The sequence below is a fragment of the Sturnira hondurensis genome, unplaced genomic scaffold (genome assembly GCF_014824575.4).
Source record: "Sturnira hondurensis isolate 20B ecotype Veracruz unplaced genomic scaffold, ASM1482457v3 Scaffold0019835, whole genome shotgun sequence".
NCBI lineage: Eukaryota > Metazoa > Chordata > Mammalia > Chiroptera > Phyllostomidae > Sturnira > Sturnira hondurensis.
Window position 1 is genome coordinate 4,665,824 of NW_028092466.1, and position 26,782 is coordinate 4,692,605.

Consider the following 26,782-nt stretch of genomic DNA (forward strand, 5'->3'; position numbering starts at 1 on the left):
ATGCATACTACTAACTGAAAGAAGCAAATCTGAAAAAGCTACATATTGTATGTATGATTCCAACTATATGACACTCTGAAAAAAACAAAAGTGAGAGGAAGAAGACAGTAAAAAGATCTGTGTTTGCCAGGGGTTAAAGGGAGGAAGATACGAATAGTGCACACACAAAGGATTATTAAGACAGTGAAACTAAGTATGATACTATAAAAGTAGATACATGTCATTATAAATTTGTTCAAACCCATATAATGCACGACATCAAGAATGAACCCCAAAATATGGACTCTGTGTGATAATGATGTGCTTTTAGGTTCATCAATTATAGAAAATGTACCTCTGTGGTGGAGATTTTTCATAATAAAAGAAACTATGTGTGTATGGGTAAGGCATATATGGGAAATGTCTGTGCCTTCCATTCAATTTGGCTGTGAACCTAAAACTGCTCTAAAAGATAGTCTATTTTTTGTAGGGGCTCAATGATTTGAGCAGGGAGAAGAAAGGGCCAGTTAACTTGGAAGACAAGACAATTGAAATTATCTAGTCTACTGAGCAGAATGAAAAAAAGGAAGAAAAATGAACAGGACCTGAAGGACCTGAGGGATATCAGAAAATATACCAACATATTCATTAGTGACATTCTAGAATGATGACAGAGAAAAGGGGACAGAAAGAAATATTTAAATAAATAATGGCCAGCCCTGACTGGGTAACTCAGTTGGTTAGAGTTCAGTCTGAGACATCAAGGTTATGGTTCAACCCCTGGTCAAGAATCAACCAATGAATACATAAATAAGTAGAATAACAAATTGATATTTCTCTCTCTTTCCCCCATTCTCTTATCAATTAAAAAAAATAGCTCTGCCTTGTGTAACTCAGTGGATTGAGCACAGGCCTGTGAACCAAAGGACTGCAGTTCAATTCCCAGTCAGGGCACATGCCTGGGTTGCAGGCCAGTTCCCAGCAGGGGACCCATGAGAGGCAACCATACATTGGTATTTCTCTCTCCTTCCCTTCCCCTCTAAAGATAAATAAATAAAATCTTTTAAAAAATAAAAATAAAATGAAATAAAATAATGGTGAAAAACATCCCAAATTGGCTGAAAGACATAAGTCTACACATCCCTGAAACTGAACACCCCCCCAACTAGAATAAACTCAATGAGATTCACACTAAAACACATTATAATCAAAATGTCAAAAGTTAAACACAAAGAATCTCGAAAGCAGTAGAAAAGATGCAATTTGTCACTTACAAGGGAGACTCAATAAGATTAACAGCTGACTTTTCATAAGAAATCATGAATGATAGGAAACAGTGCAACAACATATTTATAGTGCTGAAAGAAAAATTATCAAGAAAAAATCTGTATGTAGTAAAAAAAATCAAGATTAAAAAAGTAATTAAGGCACAGATAAACAAAACCTAAAAGTGTTTGTAACTAGTAGACCTGCCCTATAAGAAATACAAAAGGGCCTGAGAACCAGCAGATCGCGGTTTGATCCCCAGTCAGGGCACATGCCTGGGTTGCAGGCCAGTTCCCAGTGGGGAACACAAGACAGGCAACCATACATTGATATTTCTCTCCCTCCGGACTTCCCTTCCCCTCTAAAAATAAATGAATAAAATCTTAAAAAAAAAAGAAATACAAAAGGGAATCCTTCAGGTGGAAATGAAATGAACCTAGAAACTTGAAGCCAGACTTCCAAACAAGATGGAGGCATAGGTAGATATACTGTGCCCCCTCACACAACCAAAAGAAGAACAACACAAATTTAAACATGAAAATAACCAGAACTACCAGAAAATCGAACTGTATAGAAGTCTGACAACCAAGGAGTTAAAGAAGATACATCCTTCCAGACCAGTAGGAGGGGTGGAGAAGGGCAGCTGAAGCAGAGAGAACTCACTGCAAGGCAGTACCTGGCATAGCAGGCAGTCCCACATTTGCGTGCAGATAAACCAGGGTGAACAACTGGGGAGTGAGACAGACCACACAACCCAGGGTTCTAAAGCCTCAAAACCTCTGGGTGTTGAGGCAACTGCAGGAGAAACTCCCAGCTTCACAGGAGAGTTCATTGAAGAGACCATAGAGTCCTAGAATGTACACAAGCCCACCCACACAGGGATCAGCACCAGAAGGGCCCAATTTGCTTGTGGGTTGTGGGAGAAGTGACTGAAAACCATCCAGAGCCCAGCAAGTGGCATTGTTCCCTCTTGCACCCCTCCCCCACATACAACACCACAATGCAGTGACGTGGGTAGCCCTACCCTGGCGAATACTTAAGGCTCTGCCCCTTATAACTTAAAAGGTACACTGAGGCAAAAAATATGGCCCAAATGAAAGAACAGATCAAAGCTCCAGAAAAAATACAACTAAGCAATGAAGAGATAGTCAACCTATTAGATGCAGAGTTCAAAACACTGGTAATCAGGATGCTCACAGAAATGGCTGAGTATGGTCACAAAATAGAGGAAACGGTGAAGGCTATGCAAAGTGAAATAAAGGAAAATGCACAGGGAACAAACAATGAAAAGAAGGAAACCAGGACTTATATCAATGATTCGGAGCAAAGGAAGAAATAAACATTCAACCAGAACAGAAAGAAGACCCAAGAATTCAAAAAAATGAGGAGAGGATTAGGAACCTCCAGGACAACTTTAAATATTCCAACATCTGAATCATAGGGGTGCCAGGAGAAGAAGAGAAAGAGCAAGAAATAAAAAACTCATTTGAAGAAAAAAATAAAGAACTTCCCCAATCTGGAAAAGGAAGTAGACTTCCAGAAGTCAAGGAAGCTTAGTGAGTGCTGAAGAATTTGGACCCAAGGAAGCACACACCAAGGCACATCATAATAACATTAGCCAAGATGAAAGATAAGGAGAGAATCTTAAAAACAGCATGAGAAAACGAGACAGTTACCTACAAAGGAGTTCCTATTAGACCATCAGCTGAAGAGAGACAGCAAGGATTAAGAACCTATTTGAAGAAATAATGACTGAACACTTCCCTAACTTGATGAGGGAATTGACATATAAACCCAAGAAATACAGAGAGTCCCAAAAAAGTTGAATCAAAAGAGGGACATACCAAGGCACGGACATACCAAGGACTTTAACCATGCCATAATTAAAATGGCATGGTTAAAGTCAAAGAGAATCTTAAAAGCAACAAGAGAAAGGCAGTTAGTTACCTTTGAGGGTGCTCCCATAAGAATCCCCGCTGATTTCTCAACAGAACCTTTGCAGGCCAGAAGGGATTGGCACAGATATTCAAAGTGACGAAAAGCAAGAACCTACAACCAAGACCATTCTACTCAGCAAGGCTACCATTTAAAATTGCAGAAGAGCCCTGGCTGGCATAGCTCAGTGGATTGAGCGCAGGCCTGCGAACTAGAGTATCGAGGTTCAATTCCCAGTCAGGGCACATGCCTAGGTTGCAGGCCAGTTCCCAGCAGGGGACTCACGAGAGGCAACCATACATTGATACTTCTCTCCTTCCCTTCCCCTCTAAAGATAAATAAATAAAATCTTTTAAAAAATAAAAATAAAATAAAATAAAATAAAATTGCATAAGAGATTAAATGGCTTCCCAGACAACCAAAAGCTAAATGAGTTCATCAGCATCAAACCAGTATTACAAGAAATGTTAAAGGGACTTCTTGAAGAAGAAAAAGGGGGAAAAGAACATAAATAATGAATAATAAAATGGCAATAACTGTGTACCTATCAATAATAATTTTACATGTAAATGGATTAAATTCTTCAATCAAAAGACATTGGGTAATTGAATGAATAATAAACCAAGACCCATATATATGCTGTCCAAAAAAAGCCCACTTTAGCCCAGGTTGGTGTGGCTCAGTGGATTCAGTGCTGGCCTCTGAACCAAAGGGCCCTGGTTCTATTCCCAATCAGGGCACATACCTGGGTTGGGGACCAGGACCCCAGCTGGCGGTGCACAAGAAGCAACCACACATTGATGTTTCTGTCCATCTCTTTCTCCTTCCCTTCCTCTCTCTCTGGAAATAAATAAAATCTTAAAAATAAATTAAAAAAAAAAAAGACCCACTTCGGATTGAAAGATACACAGACCTAAAGTATAGAGATAGAAAAAGATATTTCATGCAAATGGAAACAAAAATAAAAGCTGGAGTAGCAATACTTAAACAGACTTTAAAACACAGGCTGTAAATAAGAGACTAAGAAGGACATTCCATAATGGTAAAGGGATCAATCCAATTAAGAGGTTATAACACTTATAAATGTTTATGAAACCAACATAGGAGAATCTAAATTTATAAAGCAAATGTTGAAACACATAAAGGGAGAAATAAACAGTAATAGAGTTATAGTAGAGAATTTAAACACCCCATTGACATCACTGGATAGATCTTTTGACAGAAAATTAACAAGAAAACAGAGGCCTTAAATGACACATTGGACCACGTGGATTCCATTGATATTTTTGGACATTTCACTCCAAAGCAGCAGAATATACATTCTTTTCGAGTACATGTGGAACATTTTCCAAGGTAGATCACAGGTTAGGTCACAAAACAAGTCTCAATAAATTAAAGAAAATTGAAATACGTCAGCATCTTCTCCCTCCACAATGGTATAAAACTAGAAATCGATTACAAGAAAAAAACCTGAAAAACACACAAACACACGGAGGCTAAACAACATGCTACTATACAATGAATGGGTTAACAATGAGATTAAGAGAGAAGTCAAAAGATAACTTGGGACAAATAAAAATGAAAATACAATCCAAAAATCTATGGGACACAGCAAAAGCAGTCCTAAGAGGGAAACTCAGCAATACAGGCCTACCTCAAAAAACAAAAAAAGTCTCAAACAATCTTACCTTATACCTAAAATAACCAGGAAAAGAACACCAAACAAAGCCCAGTGTGAGAAGAAAGGGAATACTAAAGATCAGAGATGAAATAAACAAAAGAGAGTCTGAGAAAATAACACAAAAGATCAATGAAACCAAGAGCTGGTTCTTTGAGAATATAAACCAGATTGACAAGCCTTTAACCACACTCATCAAGAAAAAGAGAGAGGACCCAAACTAATAAAATAAAAAATGAAAGAGAAGTAACAACTGACACCAGAGAAATACAGAAGATTGGACCTAAGAGAGTCCCAAAATATACTGACAGAATTGAATGAATAGACAGTTGACAACAATTGTTGGAGACTTCAATGAGTGGACCAATAAGTAAATAGAGAACTATTTACTTTCAATGAGTAGACCAATAAGTAAATAGAGGACTTGAACACTAAAGCCAGGCATTATTCTAGGATTCAACAATAGGAAAAAATCTTTGCCCTAGAAGACCTTACAAAAAATAAACAAGATTTTTAAAGGTACACTACGTGGTATACATAATAATTAAACAGAGAAGGGAAACAGATTGTCACAGATTGTAGATTTTACTCAGTGTGGCTGTTGAAGACCTTACTTACTAAGAATACAATGTAAAGAGTAAAGAGTAGTTTTCCTTACCCTCAATTATCGGTTACCATTCTACTTCAAATATGCGTGTAGTAGACAAACTCCCCATCTAGCTGGTGAGCACCTTGTTGGCAAGGGCTATTCCCAGTTCCTAGCATAGAGCTTACGTGTAGAAGGGCTATTCAATAGGCTTACTGAATACACAAATACATACACACATCTAGCACCAGTTTAGGGTCACAGCAGCTTATAAACTGCTACTTAATAAATTGTCTACTAACATCTTTACTCTAGGTCTCCATGATAAATTAGTTTCTGTGTGGGCAGTTCTCCAGTTGAATGGGCTAGGTGAAAGGAATTTATTTGCTCAAGGGGTCAAACACTGGTCTAACTAACCCAGAAACTGAGTATCTGATTAAGTCAACAGTTAATAATGGGAAACATCTCTCAGACTGACTTGGTCTCAGAAACGTATTACTGTATTTTGTAGGATATAATGTGTACTTTGTTTCCCAAATTTTTCAGGGAAAAAAATAAGGATGTGTATTAAATATGAGTAGTACCAAAATACCTTGTATCTGTTCTTGTGTTTTGTAATTGTTACATAAAATTTCTTGTACCATAGCCCTGTATGGTGTAGCTCAGTGGATTGAGCACAGGCCAGTTTGGTTCCCAGTCAGGGCACATGCCTGGGTTGTGGGCCAGGTTCCCCTTTGGGGGTGCACAAGAGGTAACCACATATTGACATTTCTTTCCCTCTTTCTCCTCTTCCCCTGTCTCTAAAAATAAATAAATAAAATAAAAATTTCTTGTACCATATGTTCAAAAATAATGCTAAAATCCTTTATAAGACAAAAAACAAGTATCTAAATATAAATAAATAAAACATTGAATTAAAACATTAAAATGAAAGATTTTTTCCTGAAAGTTTGGGCCAAAAATGTGGGCGCACATTATACACAAGAGCACATTATACACAGCAAAATATGGTAATTTGCCCTTACCACATATTTTACACATAAAAACAGAAGCTCATAAAAGTCAAAATTCTAATTAGAAACATGTCTTCCATGCCCTAGCTGGTGTGGCTCAGTAGATTGAGTGTCAGCCTGCAAGCTAAAAGGTCTCTGATCCTATTCTGGGTCAGGACACAGGTCTGGGTTGTGGGTCAGGTTCCCAGCTGGAGGCATGCAAAAGGCAACCAATCAATGTATCTCTTGCACGTGGATGTTTCCCTCCCCTCCCACTTCCCCCTCTAAAAAAAAAATAAATAAGCCCTGGCTGGTGTTGCTCAGTGGATTGAGTGCGGGCCTGCGAAGCTAAAGGTCCCTAGTTTGATTCCCAGTCAGGGCACATGCCTGGGTTGTGGGCCAGATCCCTACTAGGGGTTGTGTGAGAGACAACCACACACTGTTGTTCCTCTCCCTCTCTTTCTCCCTCCCTTCCCCTCTAAAAATAAATTAATTAAAGTCTATAAATAAATAAGATCTTTTTTAAAAGGAAGAAATGTGTTTGTAATGACCCCTAAGACCACTTCTCCCAACCTGCACCAAGCTCATTTCCAGCTGCAGAGCATCTCTCTCTCTCCGAGCTATATCCAGCTCTCCTTCCAACCGCTGCGCCTCAGACTGCATCGATGCCAGCTGCTGCTGGGCCTCCCGGGCAGCCTGGGCCTCCCTCTGTGTGTTCCCCTGAGAAAGAGAATCAAACAAGTATATACCAAATTTTCTGTCTCCTAGTTACATTTTCCAATTCCTCCCCCCCGCCACCCAAACCCCAAGCTTCCTTTCCTTCTCTTCACATTTGACCTAGTTCCTAATCTCAGTTTAGTCTTTCTCTTTGGTCTCCCAGGTATTTGATGCCCCAAGCCTTTCTAGCTGGGCCTATACTTTCCATCTTGTTTCCCACATATGCACATAGTTCTTTAGTCTCCATTGAGTCCCCTATACCCCATATTCTGATATCTCATCTCATTCCATCATTTTGCCCTTCATCTGTTCCTCATTCCCCAGCTGCTGCTTTTACCTTCTCCCTTTCCAACTGAGCCTGATCCTCCTCCTGCAGTGCCTGGTAGTGTTCTTTAAACTGGCGCTCTTGCTGGATCCAGGTCTGTCGTTCTTCTTCTAGGGTCACCTGAAGTGTCTCCAACTGTCGATGCTCACTGAGCTGCCCAGCACGAGCCTCATCCCTTTCTTCCTGCAGGGCTCGACACTGCTGCTCTTCTAGCTCCAATCTCAAGGCCAGAGCTTGCCTTTCCTCTTCCTAGAGCCCCAGGAGAAGACCAAGATCCTCAGCATGTCTTCAAGAGACCAGCAACATGCCCCCTCGCCTCCCATACAATGTGCCTGCTGAGAATTGTGTCCATTAAAAATACAAAAGCTGACAAGCCAACAGGATTATAATATAGTAGGTAAGAGCTTCTGTTCCAGAAATAGGTAAATCTGGATTCAAATCTCAGTTTGAGTGCCAACTCTGTCATTTACTATGTGTCCTTAGGTATACATCCTCATCTGTGAAATGGGCAGGCATAATATTACCGTCTACTTTGTGAAGATTAAAGTGAAAAGAATATGTAAAGCATACTCTTTTTTAGCACAGTGTCTGGCATGTAGTAAGTACTCAGTATATATTAGCCATCACCATCATCAACAGAATAGAATATCCACAAAGAATAGACTATCCAGCCTGCCATCGTGTACTAGCCAACCAGCAACTATCACCAACACTGTTAGATGTAACCTGTTAAGACTCTAAGTACCAGCATGCAGGCAAAGAACTTCCAGCCAAGATGGAGGAGTAGGTGCTTCCTCGCACAAACATTATGCCTCCTCACACAACCAAAATTAAGGACAACAAAGATTTAGAAACAAAAAACAACCAGAACAACAGAAAATTGAACTGTACGGAAGTCCAACAACCATTCATCCAGACTGGTAAGGGGCAGAGTCAGTGGCCAGCAGAGAGGGGTCACAGCAGGAAAAAGCAGTGGCTGCTGGACCCAAGCGCACAGTGGTACAGGGCTAGCAGACCCCAGGTGAGGGGCGGCAACCAGCAAACCCAGTGAGGCACACAAGGCCGCTGGCTGACTGTGGTCACACACTTCGAGTGCAGATAAACCAGGCGAAAATGGGCAGCAAGGCAGACTAAGCAACCTATGGCCCCAGCACCAGGAAATAAAGCCTAAAAGCACTGATTGAAAACACTTGTGGTGGCTGAGGTGGCGGGAAAGACTCCCAGCCTCACAGGAGAGTTTGTTGGAGAGACCCACAGGGTCCTAGAACGTACACAAGCCCACCCACCTGGGAACCAGCACCAGAAGGGCTCCGTTTGCTTGTGGGAAGCTGCAGAGGGGACTGAAATCCCAGAGAGAGCAGAGCAAGCACCATTATTTCCTCTCTGACCCAACCGTACATACAGCCTCACGACCCAGCAACAGGGGTTGCCCCACCCTGGTGAATGCCTGAGGCTCCACCCCTCATACATAACAGGTGCAACAAGACAAAAAAATTATGGCTCAAATGGAAGAACAAATCAAAGCCCCAGAGCCAATACTTTTAAGCAACCAAAAGCTAGCCAACCTATCAGATGCACAGTTCAAAACACTGGTGATCAGGATGCTCACAGAAATGGTTGATTTTGGTCACAAATTAGATAAAAAAATGAAGGCTACACTAAGTGAAATGAAGGAAAATGCCCAGGGAACCAATAGTGATAGGAAGGAAACTGGGACTCAAATCAATGGAATGGACCAGAAGGAAGAAAGAAACAAACAAACAGAAAAGAAGGAAGAAACAAGAATTAAAAAAAAAAATGAGGAGAGGCTTAGGAACCTCCAGGACATCTTTAAACATTCCAACATCTGAATTATAGGGGTACCAGAAAGGGAAGAGGAACAACCACAAGTGGAAAACTTATTTGAACAAATAATAAAGGAGAACTTCCCCAATCTGGCAAAGGAAATAGACCTCCAGGAAGTCCAGGAAACTCAGAGAGTCCCAAAGAAGGTGGATCCAAGGAGGAACACACCAAGGTGCATCATAATTACATTACCCAAGATGAAAATGAAGGAGAGAATCCTAGAAGCAGCAAGAGATAAGAGGACAGTCACCTACAAAAGAGTTCCCATCAGAGTGTCAGCTGATTTCTCAGGAGATCTTTTGAGGCATAAAGGGGCTGGAAAGAAGTATTCCAAGTCATGAAATCCAAAGACCTACAGCCAAGATTGCTTTATCCAGCAAAGCTTTCATTTAGAATGGAAGGGCAGATAAAGTGCTTCTCAGATAAGTTCAAGTTCAAGGAGTTCCTCATCACCAAGCCTTTATCACATGAAATGTTAAAGGGACATATCTAAGAAAAAGAAGATAAAAAATATGAACAGCAAAAGGACAGCAAACTCATAATCACTAACAACCACACCTAAAGCAAAAACAAAAGCAGACTAAGCAAACAACTAGAACAGGAATAGAACCAGAGAAATGGAGATCACATGGAGGGTTAGCAACAGGAGAGTGGGAGGAGGAGAAGGGGGGAGAAGGTACAGAAAATAAGTACCATAGACAGTGGGGAGAAAATAGACAGGGGGAGGGCAAGAGTAGTATGGGAAATGTACAAGCTAAAGAACTTATGACACATGGACATGAACTAAAGTGGGGGAATGTGGGTGGAGGGGGTATGCAGGGTGGAGGGGAATGAAGGGGGGGGAATGGGACAACTGTAAAGGTATAATCAATAAAATATTTTTTAAAAAAAGATTCTAAGCACTAGCATGCATACAGCAAGCATGTGCCATGCATGCAACAAGTTCCAAACCTGGCTACTAATTCACATGGGTAATCACCTTATCATTTCGGTAATAAGAAGCTTGAATGAGTCTCATCTCATACCTTTTTGAGGTATGAGAGGCTATGAGGTTTGAGGCTATGCCCTAGACCACAGTTCCCAAACCTGGCTAAATAAAATCACAAAGGAAATTCCTGAAAATATTTTGTTTCCTAAACCCCACCGTATATCTACTGAATCAACCTCTGGGGATGGGTCCCAGAGATTTATATTTCACAATAATTCCCCAGATGATTCTAATAATTTGCAGTCTCTCAAACTCACTTGGTGGCAGAGTCCTTTTTGTAGAGTATCTAGCAGAACTCGTGTTCTAAGGAACACTCTTTGGGAACTACTGCCCTGGAGCAACTAAAGTCATGAACTCCCACAATCCACCAACAGCCCAAGCCCTACAGAAGTAATTAACATAACAGCCTCTGTTGGAATTAACCCAGCCCAGCATTCTCACCAGCATCTCTCTTTCCCGGTGCTGTAGTCTGGCAGCTTCCTGCTCACGATTCAGGGCCTCCATGGCCTCAGAAAGACTTTGTTCCAGGCGGGTTACTGTCTTTCAGGAGAAGGGTTACACAGGACAGAGGAACTGAGGGAAATCTCTATGTTATACAAAAAGCATTAACAATGTAAACTTTAAAATTAAGGGTTAAGTCGATTACTTGAGGGCCAAAAAGTCTAACTACATGGTATAGGAAAAGCTGGGAAGACATCAACGATGTCTTCTTTGGCAGCAGAAACCGTGAAGGGAGCAAAAACAGGAGAGAATTGTCAGGCTGGCTACTGCAAGATTCAGGTCAATCTGGGAAGAACTTTAATTCCAAGGCTATTTCAACCCCCTCATTCTAGCAATCAGTGACTTAGGTTATATAGGTTATATAACCCACATTACCCACCTCCTGCTGCTTGCTTCTAGTGAGTTCAGCTGCCTGGCGTTCTTCCTGGAGTCCCCGAAGTACTTCTGTGCGCTCAGCTTCATGCTGGTTCCAGCCCTCTACCACACGGGCCAGAGTCTCAGGAGAGGAAAGGCAGATGTAATTCCAAAATAATATTTTTGCCTTCCTTCTGCCCATGGGGGCAAGGTCAACAGCCACCTTCTCCCAGTAGCCAATAAACCCACCCCTTACCCCAGCTCCCAGCATGAACAAAAGATGTTGGTTGGCCACCCCCTATTTACTGTTCCTTAATGCACCCCATGGAGAGAAACCCACCACATTCTGCTACCCTGGCACCTTGTCCAGTTGTTCAATCATGATATCTTTCTTGCGGTCAGCATTCACAGCCACAGCTAACTGTTGCTGAAGCTCTAGCACGCGGGTCTGTAGGTTCTGAATATGACGCTCACAATGCTGGGAAGAAGGATAAAGAACTGAGTATTGCCATCCTTAATCTGACCAAAGCACCAAACTTTCCAGCTAGGTGGAAATGGGCTGGAGACAGGAAATGGGCTGGGTCCCAAGGACAGATTAGGTTTCGAAGAGAATCAAGAATTCTGGAGCAGAAACCATAGGGCCCAAGACTTCTAACACCTTCCTCTACCATCTCAGAAAGCAGGGGCTTAGCTTCCAGGCTCTTCCTTTCCCTGGATCCCCTGAGAAAAATTTCCACAGACCTCTTGGTGGGGGTGCAGCAGCCCATGCTGCAAAGAGTGGGAAGTTACTCCTGCCTTAAGAGTAACTTCCCACTCATTGAACACAGTGATTAAACTGTGTTCAATTGAACAAAGTGATTAAACATCGCAAGGATAAAGTCAAAACCTATCAGGCAGTTGAAAATAGAAGAGAAGTTTCCAAAAATGACAACACAACCAATGATTTTGACTTTTCTTCTGCCTTGTCCCTCTTTTTTCCCCCATCAGACAGGCTGAGGTTCAGAGGGATAAAACTCATTATATCAGCAGCTATAAAGCCTTTGTACAAGACAACAAAATTCATTGCTCATTCACCAAACACTTATGGAGTGCTTCTATGTGTTTGGTATATTCTTAACTTTAGGAAGACAGTGCTGAAAAAGATAAGGTATGACCCTCATGGAGCTTAGACTTTAGAAGAGCAAAATAAGCAAGATACATTAAGGATAAGCTACGTAAGGATATAACAGAGTAATGAATACCTGGAGGAGAAGTGCACCATTTTAGATAGAATGGTGGAAGAAGGCCTTCCTGAAGAGCCATTAGAGCAAAGCCCCAGCTTTGGTCCCTTAACCCTCTTCCCTTCTTAGCACTTAGCCCTATTTCTAATCTTTTCTGCTTTCAAAAGAAAGTCTTTTTATCTCACCTTGCGACGAGTATGCTCTGAATCCAGTGCATCTCTCAGGCCCTGAAAATCTGGAGGATTTAGTGGGGGTCCTGGCCGAAGGCTGGTGTAGCGGGGAAACAACTCCTCCAGGGTTTGGGCTGAACTGGATGGAGATAAGTCTTGCAGGGGCTGGGTGCTGAGCAAATCAGGTAGAAATATTAGAATTGGGAAAGTGTTTGAGACCCATAAGTCCAACTGTGACATTTTACAAATGAGGAAACTGAAACTCAGAAAGCACAAGAGACTTGGCTGATGTCTTCAAGTTAGGTAGTGACAGAACCATACACAGTACATAGGTTCTATGATTCACTCTATAATGCTCCTTCCTCCAGGCCACACTCCCTATGGTAAAAGTCTCCACAGAAGCAAGCTAACTCTTCTGGGAGAAGGAGGAGCAGAGGCTGGGAGAAGGCCAGGTACTAGGCAGCAGGTGCCCAAGTTCCTGAAGAATTAAAGAGAGTAGAAGATAGGAGAGAGAGGATAAAACTAAAAGCTAAGTGGCAAGTGTCTTAGGCCTCAAGAGGTACAATGGCACTAAAGGAAGAACTAAGAAATAGAACACTTGGCTCTGCAAGAGAGTGAGCAATCAGGCTAGAAGAATCCCAAGGGGAACTCACTTAAGCAAGGTGGCTGTGCTTTCACTGTCAAAGGAGTCTTCTTCCCGTCTCTCTGAGCCAGCACCTGGAATAAGGGGATCCCCTGCAGGGACCCAAAGGGACCCCACAGCCAGCAAGGATCAAGTAAGTAAGGGCCACTTATTTACTTGATAGAAAACGAGGGCCACTCGAAGGAAAAGAAAGCAGAGAGCCTTCCTTTCTATTTCACCCACTCCTCCAGCCCTTCTCCCAAAGAACTGAAGCCTTTCCTCCTGAAATCTTGTCTCAGAGGTCTAGGTTCCCCTCGCACTCCGCTTCCTTTCTCTACTTTCTCCCACTCCTTAAATCTAGGTTCTCCTTTATAGGGAAGGGATTTACTCACGGTAGGCTGCATCACGTGAGGTTTGGAGCATGCTCTGCAGTTGACCCCGAACACTTTCCATCTCAAAGATATGCTTGGAACCATCCTAAAAAAGTAGCAGAAATCAGAAGCAACTTGAATAGTCTATATTCTACCTACTGCCAGGGTAGAAGGCATCCAGTACCTCCTAAAACCCAAGAATTTTTACTCCAGCACCTGGGAAAGCAAGAACAACAGAACTGACTCAATAAAGGTCAGAAACTCAAATGTGTACAGATGCCAGACAGGTGGTGTAAATAAATTAATTTGGCACATTAAAACAAGAGTAGTGAGGACTCTTGCCAACTAGAGAACAAACAACCTGCCTAAAAACTGTAGCCCATGGCTATCAGTTTTTCAAACTCGAGAAATTAGTTATGAGACCTTTTCTATGGAACACCAATAACTATTTTCTCTGTAACATGTGTAATTTATTAAACTATGTCTTAATGACTTACATGCCTAATTTTGAACCATATAATCAAAACAGTTTTGAACTGGAATGATCTTAGCATATTTTGCTGCTATCCTTAAGTCTCTAGTCATCTCTTAGGATGGAGAAAACTTAAGCCTCAGCCCTGGCCGGTGTGGCTCAGTTGGTTGGGGTATCATCCCATAGACCAAAAGGATAAGGGTTTGATCCCTGGTCAGGGCACATACCCAGGTTGCAGGTTCACTATCCCTGTTGGGCATGTATAAGAACACAACCAATTGATGTTTCTCTTCCTGCTCCCCATACATTCTAAATGGGAGGGAGGGAGGGAGGGAGGGAGGGAGGCAGTGAAAAAAGTCCTTAGGTGAGGATTAAAAAAGAAAGAAAGAAAAAGAAACCCAGCCCTGGCTGGTGTAGCTCAGTGGATTGAGCTAGGGCTGCGAACCGCACGGTCGCAGTTCGATTCTCTGTCAGGGCACATGTCTGGGTTGCACGCCAGTTCCCAGTGGGGGACTCACAAGAAGCAACCATACATTGATATTTCTCTCCTTCTCTCCTTCCCTTCCTCTCTAAAGATAAATAAATAAAATCTTAAAAAAAAAAAGAAAGAAACCTTATCCTCACTTCCAGGTCCTAAATCTCAAAGAAGCAGGGCAACCTGTCCCACAGTGCAGGTATCTCTGACAAAGAAAACACTGGGAAATTTCACAACTTCCCAAATTCTGGTGTCCCAGCCTCTCTCTCTCATAAACATTGGCTCCCAGAAACAAAGATGACTGACTCTGTACTTAAAAGGAATGTGAAATCCAACAATAGTTCAAATTTCAGTAAAGCTCTTCTTTTCTACCACCCCCCAATCTCAAGACCCAAGAGGTCCTCCAGACACACCTCCCTCACCTTTTTCTTCAAGTTGTTCTCCAATCCAACTGACAAACTGCGACTCAGCTCTTGGGCCAAGCTGTCTAACCCTTCATGAGGTGGTAGGGAGATGGAGGGTAAATACAGCTGGGCTCGGGCTGTGGCCTCTGCTTGACGACTGAGGTGCAAAGAAGCATAGAGCTGGGAGGTCACCTCCGAGGACACTTGGTTCAGCCCAGGGGCTTCTGATGAATCACTCAAGAGATCCTCAGCCCGGAGAGGTGAACTGGGGCTGGTAGCTGATGTCGCCATGAGTACAGGAAAGAGACAACTGGAGGCGGCAGAGCTGGGATCCCACTCCTGGTTCTGCTTTAGGAGAGCCCAGGGGGTAAAGTAAACAGAGAAGGAAGATTTGGGAGAAAGGGGGAAGACTCCAAGCCAAGGAATCTTGGTGAATAAGGGTACGGAGGCTTTCTGGTTACAGGAAAGATTCCCACCGGTACTACAGGTCATGGAAGAGAGCAAAAGCATTTCTTTCCATAGCTCCCGGAAACTGTGGAAAAGGAGGGTACAGCAAGGAGTGAGTGGGGGACAAAAGTACCCCTGAAGTTCATCTGGAGTGCTGAAAGGTGCAGATCAACTTCTGGCACAGGCTATCACTGGTCAATTCAGCTCTTAAGTTCTCACACCCAGAACGTGCAAACTGAAACAAACCCAAATCAAATAGTGGCCTAATTTCCGTCCAAGCTGCCTTACCTGCCCTTCAGCTGGCTCCAGTCTCAGAGAGACAGGAATGCCACGATCCCCACCTCCCCACTCCCCTCTGCACGGTTCTACCCAGGGGCTACTGCCTTGTACATCCCCTGCAACCCCTCCTACTACGAAAGCCATGACAAGTCTCCCTAGATCCCTCCCTTCCCACTACCGCAAAAGAAACTTCGTGAACACTCAGTCACACCCTCAGAATATCCCTAAAAAGTACTCCGCCCTCAAACCTAGCCTGAAATGTTGTACCTTAATTACTCCGTTTCTACTATCCCACACCTCCAGTCTTCAGCCCCTCAATCTGTCATGGGTAGCCCCTTGCGCGAGCCCGGACCCGGAAAGACCTAGACCTTTCCTCTCACGCCCTTCCCTACACTCAAAACCGTTGGCAGCCGCCTGCCCACCGCCCAAAGCCCCGCCTCTCTCCTCGATGACGTCACCAGCCCGAGTACCAGGCTCGCTGCCGCACTTACGGCTTCTGGAGCCTGGGAGCCAGAATGCGCGTGCGCGGGCCCGACGGCCGCGAATTGGCTGAGAGAGGTATTGGGACGCTATTAAAGCTCCTCGGCCGCACAGGAACCGGGTGGGGCGGAGCTCCGTGAAAACCGGAAGCATCTAGTGACAGGCACTCGGAGCAGTTCCGGTGAGTTCGGGGGAGGGGACCTCGCCTGGTCGGAGGGATCCAGGATAGAAAACTGGGACCCACAGAGGGTGGGCGGTCCCGGAGCGAGGCTCACACTCTGTGTCCTGCAGATGACTGTCCACAACCTGTACCTGTTTGACCGAAATGGAGTGTGTCTACATTACAGCGAGTGGCACCGCAAGAAGCAAGCGGGGATCCCCAAGGAGGAGGTGACGAGAGGGCCACGCGCAACCGGGTGACCTCTTATCTCCAGACGTACATAGTCCCAGACCAGTCACCCCTCTCCAAATCCTGGCGCGTTCCTGCCCCTGGCCTGTCTACTTTAACAACCAAAAGCTAATTCTGCCCCTCTTCCTCCAGGAGTTCAAGCTGATGTACGGGATGCTGTTCTCTATCCGCTCGTTTGTCAGCAAGATGTCCCCGCTAGACATGTATGCGGAGTCCGGAGTCAAAGGGGATGTCTAGGGAAGGAGGAATAGCCTTGGGAATTGGGGCGGGGCGGGGTGGGAGGGGCTTTCTGATGTGGGAGGAGCATTTGGCTCCTCGGGAGGGGAAGCTAACCTGAGGAGAGAATGCTGGAGCTGGAAGAAGCCGCGGTGAGGAAAATCTGAAGGTAGAAAGGTTGGATGTGGGGGCCAAATGGGGGGTGAGAGGCTGGGAAATGAAAGGTGTCTTTACTCAACCAGACTCCTGCAAATGTATTTATAGAGAAGAGTCGACCTAAAGAGGGTTAGAAGTGTCTCTCTGGGAGAAATTCCTCTCCCATTCCTTAACATCCTCCTCATCTCTGCAGGAAGGATGGCTTTCTGTCCTTCCAGACTAGCCGTTACAAACTCCATTACTACGAGACGCCCACTGGAATCAAGGTTGTCATGAACACTGACTTGGGCGTGGGACCCATCCGAGACGTGCTGCATCACATCTACAGTTCGGTCAGTGCCAGACCCTGGGACCCTTCTCCCAAAGCTCCTCAACAGTAATGGCCGTGTAGAGAGCCCCCAGACTCCTTCAGATTCCCTGCCAGGATCCTACTGTAGAGTATCCTACTATAGAAGTAAGAGTTTTCAACACTTCCACCACCAGTTTCTCCTCAAGGAGGGCTTGCCTCCTCACCCTTGATCCGAGTGCATTTGCACATCCCTGAAGTTATACTAAGTTTAGAGTTGGAAACAAGAAGTGTCCAAAGCCTGGCTCTAACACCCTCTCTCCCCATAGCTGTACGTGGAGCTGGTGGTGAAGAATCCCCTGTGCCCTCTGGGACAGACTGTACAGAGTGAGCTCTTCCGCTCCCGACTGGACTCCTATGTCCGCTCTCTGCCCTTTTTCTCCGCCAGGGCTGGCTGAAGGACGCACCCTACCTCACCCCTCAGGAGAACCTCTGTCTATCTGCCCCCTCAACCCCTCTAGCTCCCAGGCAGACCACCCTGGTGCCCTCCCCGTTACCTCCAAACCAGGCCCTCTCTCTAGGTTTATCCTCTACCAGATGCCGTGAGAAGTCCGTAATAAACTTTTTGTAACTCTGTGGCTTGAGTGTGTCAGTTTGGGTGGTAACCGGTCGGGGCCCTGCCCTGCTCATGGATGGTGGTCACATCCCCTGAGCCCGACCATGGGTTTCTCAATAACAGCACTACTAACATTTCTAGCTAGATGATTCATTGGGGCGGGGGGAGGGGAGGGGGGGTGCTGTTCTGTTCTTTGTCTTGGACGCCATTCACTAGATGCTGGTAGCACATCCTCCCGTCACCGGTGGTGATGGTCAAAAAAGATCTTGTCAAACATCCCCTGGGGGACTAAATCGTCCCCTACTGAGAACCACTGGGTTGAAAACAGAGGGTACCCCAAACCACCCTCCCAGGTTCTGTTCTCCAGCTTCTGAATATGCCCAAGATTCAAGCTATAGAGCTTCAGAAGGTGGGGTTTATGCAGATACTGGCAGGTTTAACTGGGAGGCAGGCGGGTTTATGCAAACGAGGGGGCGGTGCCTGCATGAGGATTAGCTGAGCTTGCTGCGGACGCGACGCGGCTGGGAGCCTCGCAGGTCCCGCTGCGGATCAGGCTGAGGTGGCACCTCTCTCCCCTACCCCCCATCTGTCCCTAGGTCCCTACCCTCCTAGGATCGCCCTCCACCTCTACTGTCATTCATTTCCCCCTTCTCCTCCCTGCTCCAGTGCTCACGTAGACGAGTAACTCCCCTCGTGGTTCCCCCTGTGTTTCTCTCCTCCCACAGCAAACCCCGCGACCTCCAACAGCCCGCCCCCGCGGGCCCAATCCTGCCTGCTGACTCCCTCTGCAGCCTCCTCAGCCTTCCCGCTCTCCTCAGGGCTGGAGCCACTACATCCCTATTTGTCCGCCCTCGGGCTTCTGGGCTTCCTCCCCCACCACCCCCTCGGAGCCCCCTCACCGACCCTGGCCAGCCGGCATGCAGGTGTCTATCGCGTGTACTGAGCAGAACCTTCGCAGCCGAAGCAGTGAGGACCGTCTATGCGGACCCAGGCCGGGCCCCGGGGGCAGCAATGGTGGGCCAGTCGGCGGGGTGCATGGGAATCCTCCAGGAGGAGGAGGGCCAGGCCCCAAGGCCCGAGGCGCAGTGGTCCACCGACCCCCAGCGCCCGCTGGGGCCCTCCGAGAGAGCACCGGCCGCGGCACTGGCATGAAATACAGGTATGGGGGTAGCAGGGCAGACCGCCCCATTTGCTTCCCTTTCCTGACCTGAGGCTTTCTGGGATGCCTCCAGGACCCTCTCAAACTTTGCTTAGAAGGTCCTGGCTCATTCTATCTCTTCTTCCCATAACTGGCACTCCCTTACTTTGTCCTTCTCTTGGTCTCCCTTGATACCCCAGACTAGGAGAAATTCAGTTTACCAAGATTGATGGGTCCTGTCAGACCCAGGGGGTGCTCCTGAGCTTTTCTCCTTACCCCCAGGAAAGCCAGGGATGCATGAATCTCCAGCCCCCACCCTGCCCCCAAGATATAGTGTCCTTGGGTCGGTGTCCTGGGAAGAGGTGGAAGAAGGAAAGGGCCTCTCACTCTGGCCTGCTCAGGGTGCCTGACCCAGATACTGCCCCTACCTGCCCCATGGGCCCAGTCTCCAGTGACCTTTCTTGGGGGGACAGAAGTAGGGCCCTGGGAAGGATGGGCCACATCTCTCAACAGCATGCTGAGGAAGAGGGGTCAGGTGGGGAAGGTGGACTGTAATTTAGCAGACTTTATCTACTGGAACTGCTGGGCTCTCAGAACTACCAATAGGGGGAGGGGATGGGGAGGGGATTCCTGCTTGGGAAAGAGCAGAGATCACTAATCTTACAGAGCTTTGGCAGTTAAGGGATTTGATGGCCTCCGGGTAGCAGCCCTGTTTGGGAGATTGAGCCAACAACCTGAATAGGGGTTTTGGAAGGTGGGGGCTCTCTGGTTCAGAGATGAACTTCACAAGCCCACAGGAGCAAAGGGAGTGGAGAGGGGAAGAGGAAGAACTGGCCTGTCCCGTTGTTCCTGTCATACTCCTCACGGACATTTCCTACCTATCTATGTTGGAGGTCTATCTGCCTAGCCTATCCAGGGACACTTCCCTGCCTGAGTGACTGAATTTGACTTGGTTTACCTCTCCATCTCTGGTATCTGCCCTTTAGCATAGCACTCTCTGTCTGAAGGTCTGTTTTCACAAACTCACCATAATCTACCAGTCACATTTCTCCAGGCCCCCAACTCCACACATGCTAGAGATGACTCAAACACAAACAAGATCCCATGGAAGAAACACAAATCGGGCAGCACATCTCCAATGTGTTAGGAGGGAAGAAAGGCACTGGACAGTGGATCCAGCGGGAGTTATTTATTTGTTCGCTTATGCTATGGGCACAGTACTGCCCAATTCAGTAGCCTATTGGGTCTGGTTTCTTTGGACTGAGACATAGCGAGGGCTTCTTATTCTTGGAGGAGAGGAAATGGGAGCTGATCATCTGTGTCCCTAATAGAGGCTCCACAGCTTCCTGCTACTTCTGTCTCCTGCAGAAACCTAGGAAAGTCTGGTCTTCGGGTGTCCTGTCTTGGCCTAGGTGAGTTAGAAAGGATTTGAGGGAAGGGTGTTCTTTTATGGCTTGCCTCCCACAGCTCTCACGTGCCTGGCTTCCCTCTTGCAGGTACCTGGGTCACATTTGGTTCTCAGATCTCGGATGAGGTATAAGTAATGGGACCTAGAAACAGGGTGAGGGGCTATGAGGGAACCAGAACCAGGGGAAATGGACTTGGATAGGGGTCTGGACAACAAGCACTGGTGGATGGGGTGCAAGGCTGGAGGGTGAGGAAAGGGGAGAGAATCCGGAAGTAAGGCTAAAGTGCTATGGGCCAGGGTGCAGCGAGGGAGGTAATTGTGGGGCCAGCGGTTGATCTTCAACTCTTTCTCTCACCTCCCTAGACAGCAGAGGATGTGCTGACAGTAGCCTACGAGCATGGTATAAACCTGTTTGACACTGCCGAAGTTTATGCAGCTGGAAAGTAAGGAAAGTTATGTTTAGAAGATGAGAGAACATCAGGGCTTCCTGTTTTCTCTCTTAAGAACCCTGGGAATTCTGCCAACACTAAGTTCTAACATTTCAGCCAGTGGACCCCCAAAACATGATGGGACTCACAGTCCCAAACATCAGTCCTTCTCCAGCTTAGGAGGCAATGGGCAGGCTGTGCAGTCAAAATAAAATAAAACCAACAAATACATCTTGGGTATCAGTTATGTGCAACTGTGTGGGGATTTCAAAGCTAGATCTTCAAACACCGTGCCACTTCACACAGCCATGGCTTCACACCGGTAGTAGCCAAAACCTATGTTGACTACCCCCACATCTTCTCCATTTGGATGACTCTCTGCTCATCTTCAAGACTTGGCCCAAATGTCAGCTCCTCCAAGAAGCCTTCACACAGTTCTCCAAAGGTGATCGCTACCTGCTTCAGTTTCCAAAGCACTTTACACTGCCCTCTGACACACCATTATCAATTACTGGTTCATGTGGCCATATTTGCTGCTCAGTTGGGATTCTCCTCCTTCCATGAACTCTGTCTTGCTTTCTCCTGTATCACCTAAGTACCTACACAGAGCCAAGTACATAAACCTTCAGCCCATGGGCTCTTGGTTTATGCTCCACTTTATAAGAGAGGAAATTGGTTGAAGGGAAAGGTGGGAGAGAAGGGAAGGAACTGATCCACTTTCAAGGGGTCAGTGCTTCTACACTGTCTTTCTTCCAGGGCTGAAAGAACTCTGGGCAACATCCTCAAGAGCAAAGGTTGGAGGTGAGAGAGTGTTTGTGGGGCTGAGGGTTGCTGGGATGTGATCATCAAAAAATCCTTTTCTTGCGGGTTCCCCCATTTCTCTTTTTCCAGGAGATCAAGCTATGTCATCACCACCAAGATTTTTTGGGGAGGACAGTAAGTGGCTGCCCCCCTAAAACTGGGGAGAAGATCTACATAGAGGATATGTGCAGGTGTATGGGATAGGGGTGGTGACAGCTGTCCCCACACTTGCTACCCCAGGTCTGCTTCTTGCCTGTGAAAACCAGTGCAATCCCAGTTCCTCATGGTCCCAGACCAGCACTGATCTCCTACCCTTGTAACACCTCAGCTTTGACTTTCCTTTTCGTACAGGGCCGAAACTGAGCGAGGCTTGAGCCGCAAACACATCATCGAGGGTGAGAGTTAAAGACTGAGAACCTGAAGTGGCTTGATATGGAAGCCAGAGGAGTTGGGGACATTCTCTGAAGCTCTTGAGTTGGAGGCTTTGAATAAGGGAACTGGGATTTAGGCAGCCATGGCAAAGGTTCAGACCTCACCCCTTATTCTTCAGAAACTGAAGCCGAGGTACTTACCTTCCTGTCCTTATCCCTCCCCCAGGTTTGCAAGGATCTCTGGAACGTCTCCAGCTGGGATATGTGGACATCGTCTTTGCTAATCGCTCAGACCCCAACAGCCCCATGGAGGGTAAAAGCATCACCTCAACCCTGATAGTCCTTCAAAACTGAGTACTTCTCAAACCCTCAGCAGGAAGCCAGCCCTAGCTCAGGAAGCCTCCCACAGTGGAAGCTCACATCCCAGGACTTACGCAGGGAGGGAGGCAAAAAATAGATACCAACCTCTCTGGGGTCTCGGTGGGGCAGGCAGAGATCTGCAGGTCTGGAGCCCTGGATGGCAGGAATCTGACAGTAAGGCTCTCCCTCTCCCATATGCCTAGAGATTGTGCGAGCCATGACCTATGTCATCAACCAGGGCCTGGCCCTATACTGGGGGACATCCCGATGGGGGGCTGCAGAAATCATGGTGAGTGTGCTATCCCACCTGCCCTGGCTCACAATTGGTTCCTGTCTTCACATGGCCACTCCAAACCCCACTCTATTGGAGGAGGAGGAGTGGAAGAAAATGGAAGGGGTGCTCTGACCCCCCTCTCTGCCCCAGCCCCTCATCTCTTTCTCATCACATACAGGAGGCCTACGCCATGGCCAGACAGTTCAATCTGATCCCTCCGGTGTGTGAACAAGCAGAGCACCATCTGTTTCAGAGAGAGAAGATGGAGATGCAGCTGCCAGAGCTCTACCACAAGATTGGTTTGTGGCACCCTCATCCCTACCTTTCCCTTGGGCTCACCATCACCTTGATCCCTTTCCCCACATCCAATCCTCTTTCTCTTAGGTGTCGGCTCAGTCACCTGGTCCCCTCTGGCCTGTGGCCTCATCACTAGCAAGTATGATGGGCGAGTCCCAGATCCCTGCAGGGCCACCATCAAGGTGTGATCTCGGGGCTCAGGATGGCAGGACTGGGCTATCCTGGATGTTCTAGGGTGGTAGTGTGATCTTTTGCTGATTCTCTGTGGCCTCCAGGGCTACCAGTGGCTCAAGGACAAAGTGCAGAGTGAAGATGGCAAGAAGCAACAAGCCAAAGTCATGGACCTTCTCCCCATCGCCCACCAGCTGGGCTGCACTGTGGCACAGCTTGCTATTGGTGAGACACGACAGTGTGGACCCTGAAGGATTCTTGTTTCCTCCTGAGACACTCCCAAACCCAAGACTGGTTTGTCCTCAGGGAGAACCCTCTTCCTCAGAGTCACTTTTGATGTCCATTTGCTCACTGTTACCCATCAGTTCTCTTGTTTTCCTCCTCTGGCCCCAGCGTGGTGTCTCCGCAGTGAGGGTGTCAGCTCAGTCTTGCTGGGGGTGTCCAGTGCAGAGCAGCTGATAGAACATCTGGGTGCCCTGCAGGTGAGCTGGGGATTCCGAGGCTGAGCCCATCTCTATCCCCTCCCCAGGAGTCAAGGCCTCCTTGTCCAACCTACAATGGGCCTGTGAGGTCACCCACTACAAGGTCCTCACTTTGCCAATGAGAGGTCCTGGGTGATTACACAAAACGGGCACAGCTGTGATTATTTCCTTGCCACTTGGGGCTCCGTGCAGCTCCCCTGGGTCCCCTAAGTTCATGACCTCAAATTCATGCCCGTCTTCAGTTATTCAACCGCCTGATTCTCCTCCAGGTGCTGAGCCAGCTGAACCCGCAGACCATCACGGAGATAGACGGACTCCTGGGGAACAAACCACATTCCAAGAAATAATCCATCAGGGGCACAGGGACCAACCCGGATTGCTGCACCCCTACCTACCTGCCTGCCCAGGACTGCTTCCCTACACCCACCTCCTTCCGGCTCCCCATCCCTCTCCACCAGAGCCAGAGTGGCCCCGCTCACTAATGAGTTCTGGCTTCAATAAGATAATATATCTGCATGAACAAAGCCATATCCTTCTGCAGTGGGTTTGAGAGGAAAAGTAGTCCGCTGCTCCCAGTTGTGTTCTCCTAGGCTCCTAGGCTTTTTTGCTAATCCTGGGCATGAGTTACTGGGCCATCCCCTCTCTGCCATTTGGTCTTGCTCCCTTTCTTTTACCCCAATAGCCAAAGCCCTTTAAAAAACAAAAACAAAAAATGGCAGACATAAACGCAGAGTACCTCGGAAGTGGCCCTTGAAATATCATCAAGGGGTAATAACCTAAAATAAGAAGTGAGATATGATATCATCTGGGACAATGGAAAATGGGGCTCTTACGTTATTCAGTACAAAGGAAGCCAGGCTGGCCCTGGCAGGAAGTAAACAATAATCTTTGGGAAACCAGGACCCTGCCTCCCAGCCAGGAGGTGGAGGAGGGCTTCAAACTGAAATTAGTGTTAATATATTGTTTCTGCTGAGCATATAGGGGTGGGGAATACAGTGACAACAGCACTGACAGAGTTAGAGGGAAATTTGATGGCTAGCTTAGCAGGGTAGCCCTTGGACAACACAATTGGGCAGGAAATGGTGAAAGCCTTTAGGTCACAGCAGAGATATGGGGCTGACAAATAAAGGTCTGGGGATAGACTTTTGACCTTCTAGCAGGGCTTCCTACCTGTCAGTGAAGGACTGCAGTCTTCCTTCTGGCAATAATCTTAAAGCAATAATGATGGCCCCTCTTCTGTAAGACTTTCCAGGGAATTGTAAATAAAATCTCAGCTTAATCCTTCCTCACTCACCGTGTTTTGACATTGCAGGGGGTGGGAGGTTAGGGTCTCAGTCTCAGATAGCTGGGAGGGGGCTTCCTCTAAACCCTTGCCATTAAAGAGTTCCACCACTAGCTTTCTCTCCATTGCTCACGTGCCTCAGAAACCCAAGCATTGTGCTCCTAGGCACTGCTCTCATGAAGGACCCAGGCACCAGATTACTCGGGCCCCCATTTTCTTCCTTCCTTCAGTTACCATATTCCTTAGAACCCAGAGAGATCTGGCTTTGTAGTCTTTTTCTTCCCTCTGACACCACTGCCCTTGTTTTGTTTTGAAAGTTGTCTTATACTTTTTAATTTCCCTCTTGTCTGATACCTACACATATGCCAGGGAACTATCTTGGTGGTTTTCTTGTGGCTGAGTGGGAGGGGCTGTTCTGAGGTGGAGGCTTTGGGATTCAGTGAAGGAGAGGTAAAACGAAACCCAGTCCATGGTTGAGATGATACAAAGCCAAAGGAGTTTTCATTATAAGGAAAAAACAAAACAAGTGAAAGATTACATGTGAGGGTGGCAGAAAAGCAGAATCGAGTAGGATTATTTCAGATACCGCCCCTTAGTCTTCCCCAAAGGACTCTGATTTCCCTGAGACAGAAAGTGGGTGGAAAGTTACAACCTTTAAAGATCACAAGGCAAGAAAGGATGAGTTCTGCCTTCCTTAAAATACAACCTCACCATCTCCCTGCTACCCATCCTCACCCTTGATCCTAAAGCTGAGAGAGCAGAGTGAAATCAATTTCCAAAAGAGAAACAGCAGTGTGCCATTTTTTGGATTAGTAAGGAACCAGATCAACTAATGAATACTTACATCCCACTTCTACTCATTTTGAAAGACTATGGAGGAAACAAAGAGGTAAAATGTATTACTAAACTATGGTTATTCTGTAACATACATGAATTTATAAATTCAAAATAATCCTCTCTTAAATAATTACCTTGGAGTGGTATGCACTTACTTTAATAATGCCTCCCTCACTTCTCAAAACATTTAAAAAATCCTCCTTATAATTACCTTCAGAGTCAGTTTAGAAACCCCTTGTAAAAAACCTTCTTTTATTGTCACACCTCATTTACCACATTTATCACTCTACCTCATTCATTAATTGAACAAGCATTTGTTTACCGAGACCTACTATGGGATACAATGGTGAACAAAATCAGACACAGAACATCCTTTGTAGTACTTACAGATGGGCAAAACAAATAACCCCCAAACAAAAACTTCAGTTATCCAAAGTTCAGAGGAAATGCTGCCCTGAGAGCTGACAGATGAATAGGTGTACTAAGGCGAAAGCAAGAAGGTTATAGGAATAGCATACAAGAAAGCTTTGTGGCAGGAAAAAACATACAAGCCAAAGGTTTCCAAAGCCAGAGTGTGTAAAGAGGGAAGGGAAGCCGAACGTGACACATGGGTGGGTTCAACACAGAGAGACTTCATAAGGCATTTTAGAATATTATCTTTATCTTAAAAGCAGCAGGAAACCCTGTAGGTCAGTTATCTTTTGATACACCACAAATCACCTCCAAAATTCAGAGGCTTGAAAGAACTTTTAAACACTTAATTTTTTTTTACATTTGTGTGTGTGTGTGTGTGTGTGTGTGTGTGTGTGATTCTGTGGGCTGGTTGGGGTGGGGGTGGGGATCCTCTGTTATTTTCATCTAGGCTCACTCATGTGGCTGAATTCAACTGGAACGTTGGCTGAGCAGGAAAATCCATCTTGGATTTTGTCTAGTATGTCTCACTGTTAAAACTGGCTATTGGCTGGGGCTCCCAGGTCTCCTCCATGTGGCCTCATCCACCACTGGTTTGAATTGCCTTACACTGTGGTCTCAGGGAAATATTGCAAAAGAACAAAGGCAGAAACTGCAAGGTCTCTGAAGGACTATGCTCCAGAATTCATCACTCTGGCACATTCTATCAGTTAAGCAAGTCATGGAGGGATAG

The 26,782-nt window shown here is 46.1% G+C and overlaps 3 protein-coding genes across 11 annotated transcripts in view; 2 read left to right on the plus strand and 1 right to left on the minus strand.

The window, feature by feature from the left end:
* CNTROB (centrobin, centriole duplication and spindle assembly protein) overlaps window positions 1–16,191 on the minus strand; it is a 33,704-nt gene extending 17,513 nt beyond the window's left edge. For 2 of the 7 annotated variants that reach the window (XR_005063939.1, XM_037028150.1), the window contains exons 1-10: window positions 15,894–16,087; window positions 14,919–15,582; window positions 13,571–13,655; window positions 13,210–13,291; window positions 12,572–12,728; window positions 11,528–11,644; window positions 11,192–11,308; window positions 10,753–10,851; window positions 7,491–7,727; window positions 7,010–7,156 (exon numbers count right to left, since the gene is read on the minus strand). Coding sequence is in view for 6 of the 7 variants with exons in the window: in XM_037028150.1 (XP_036884045.1) it covers window positions 7,010–7,156; window positions 7,491–7,727; window positions 10,753–10,851; window positions 11,192–11,308; window positions 11,528–11,644; window positions 12,572–12,728; window positions 13,210–13,291; window positions 13,571–13,655; window positions 14,919–15,410 (1,533 nt within the window). In the remaining variant the exon portion in view is untranslated. Of the gene's footprint in view, window positions 1–7,009; window positions 7,157–7,490; window positions 7,728–10,752; window positions 10,852–11,191; window positions 11,309–11,527; window positions 11,645–12,571; window positions 12,729–13,209; window positions 13,292–13,570; window positions 13,656–14,918; window positions 15,583–15,893; window positions 16,089–16,117 lie in introns of those variants that run through there. The other 5 variants (XM_037028152.1, XM_037028154.1, XM_037028155.1 and 2 more) reach the window with 5 other exon arrangements.
* Window positions 16,192–16,199: 8 nt separating this feature from the next.
* Window positions 16,200–17,809, plus strand: TRAPPC1 (trafficking protein particle complex subunit 1). The gene is made up of 5 exons (XM_037028157.1): window positions 16,200–16,287; window positions 16,398–16,496; window positions 16,648–16,718; window positions 17,081–17,219; window positions 17,503–17,809. The coding sequence occupies exons 2-5, from the start codon at window positions 16,398–16,400 to the stop codon at window positions 17,629–17,631; spliced, it is 438 nt and encodes a 145-aa protein (XP_036884052.1). The 5' UTR covers window positions 16,200–16,287; the 3' UTR covers window positions 17,632–17,809.
* A 183-nt stretch (window positions 17,810–17,992) lies between these two features.
* Window positions 17,993–24,808, plus strand: KCNAB3 (potassium voltage-gated channel subfamily A regulatory beta subunit 3). Of its 3 annotated transcripts, none has more exons than XM_037028231.1 (14): window positions 17,993–18,348; window positions 18,515–18,948; window positions 20,296–20,339; window positions 20,424–20,461; window positions 20,699–20,778; window positions 21,520–21,564; window positions 21,655–21,699; window positions 21,916–21,959; window positions 22,162–22,248; window positions 22,499–22,584; window positions 22,748–22,868; window positions 22,954–23,048; window positions 23,142–23,262; window positions 23,789–24,808. In XM_037028231.1, the coding sequence occupies exons 2-14, from the start codon at window positions 18,707–18,709 to the stop codon at window positions 24,067–24,069; spliced, it is 1,329 nt and encodes a 442-aa protein (XP_036884126.1). In that variant the 5' UTR covers window positions 17,993–18,348; window positions 18,515–18,706; the 3' UTR covers window positions 24,070–24,808. The 3 variants fall into 3 exon arrangements, with proteins under 3 accessions (XP_036884126.1, XP_036884127.1, XP_036884128.1); XM_037028232.1 differs by adding an exon at window positions 23,431–23,519 and having other exon boundaries at window positions 17,996–18,948; window positions 23,789–23,951; XM_037028233.1 differs by lacking the exons at window positions 17,993–18,348; window positions 18,515–18,948; window positions 20,296–20,339 and having other exon boundaries at window positions 20,434–20,488.
* The last annotated feature ends 1,974 nt before the right edge of the window (window positions 24,809–26,782 follow it).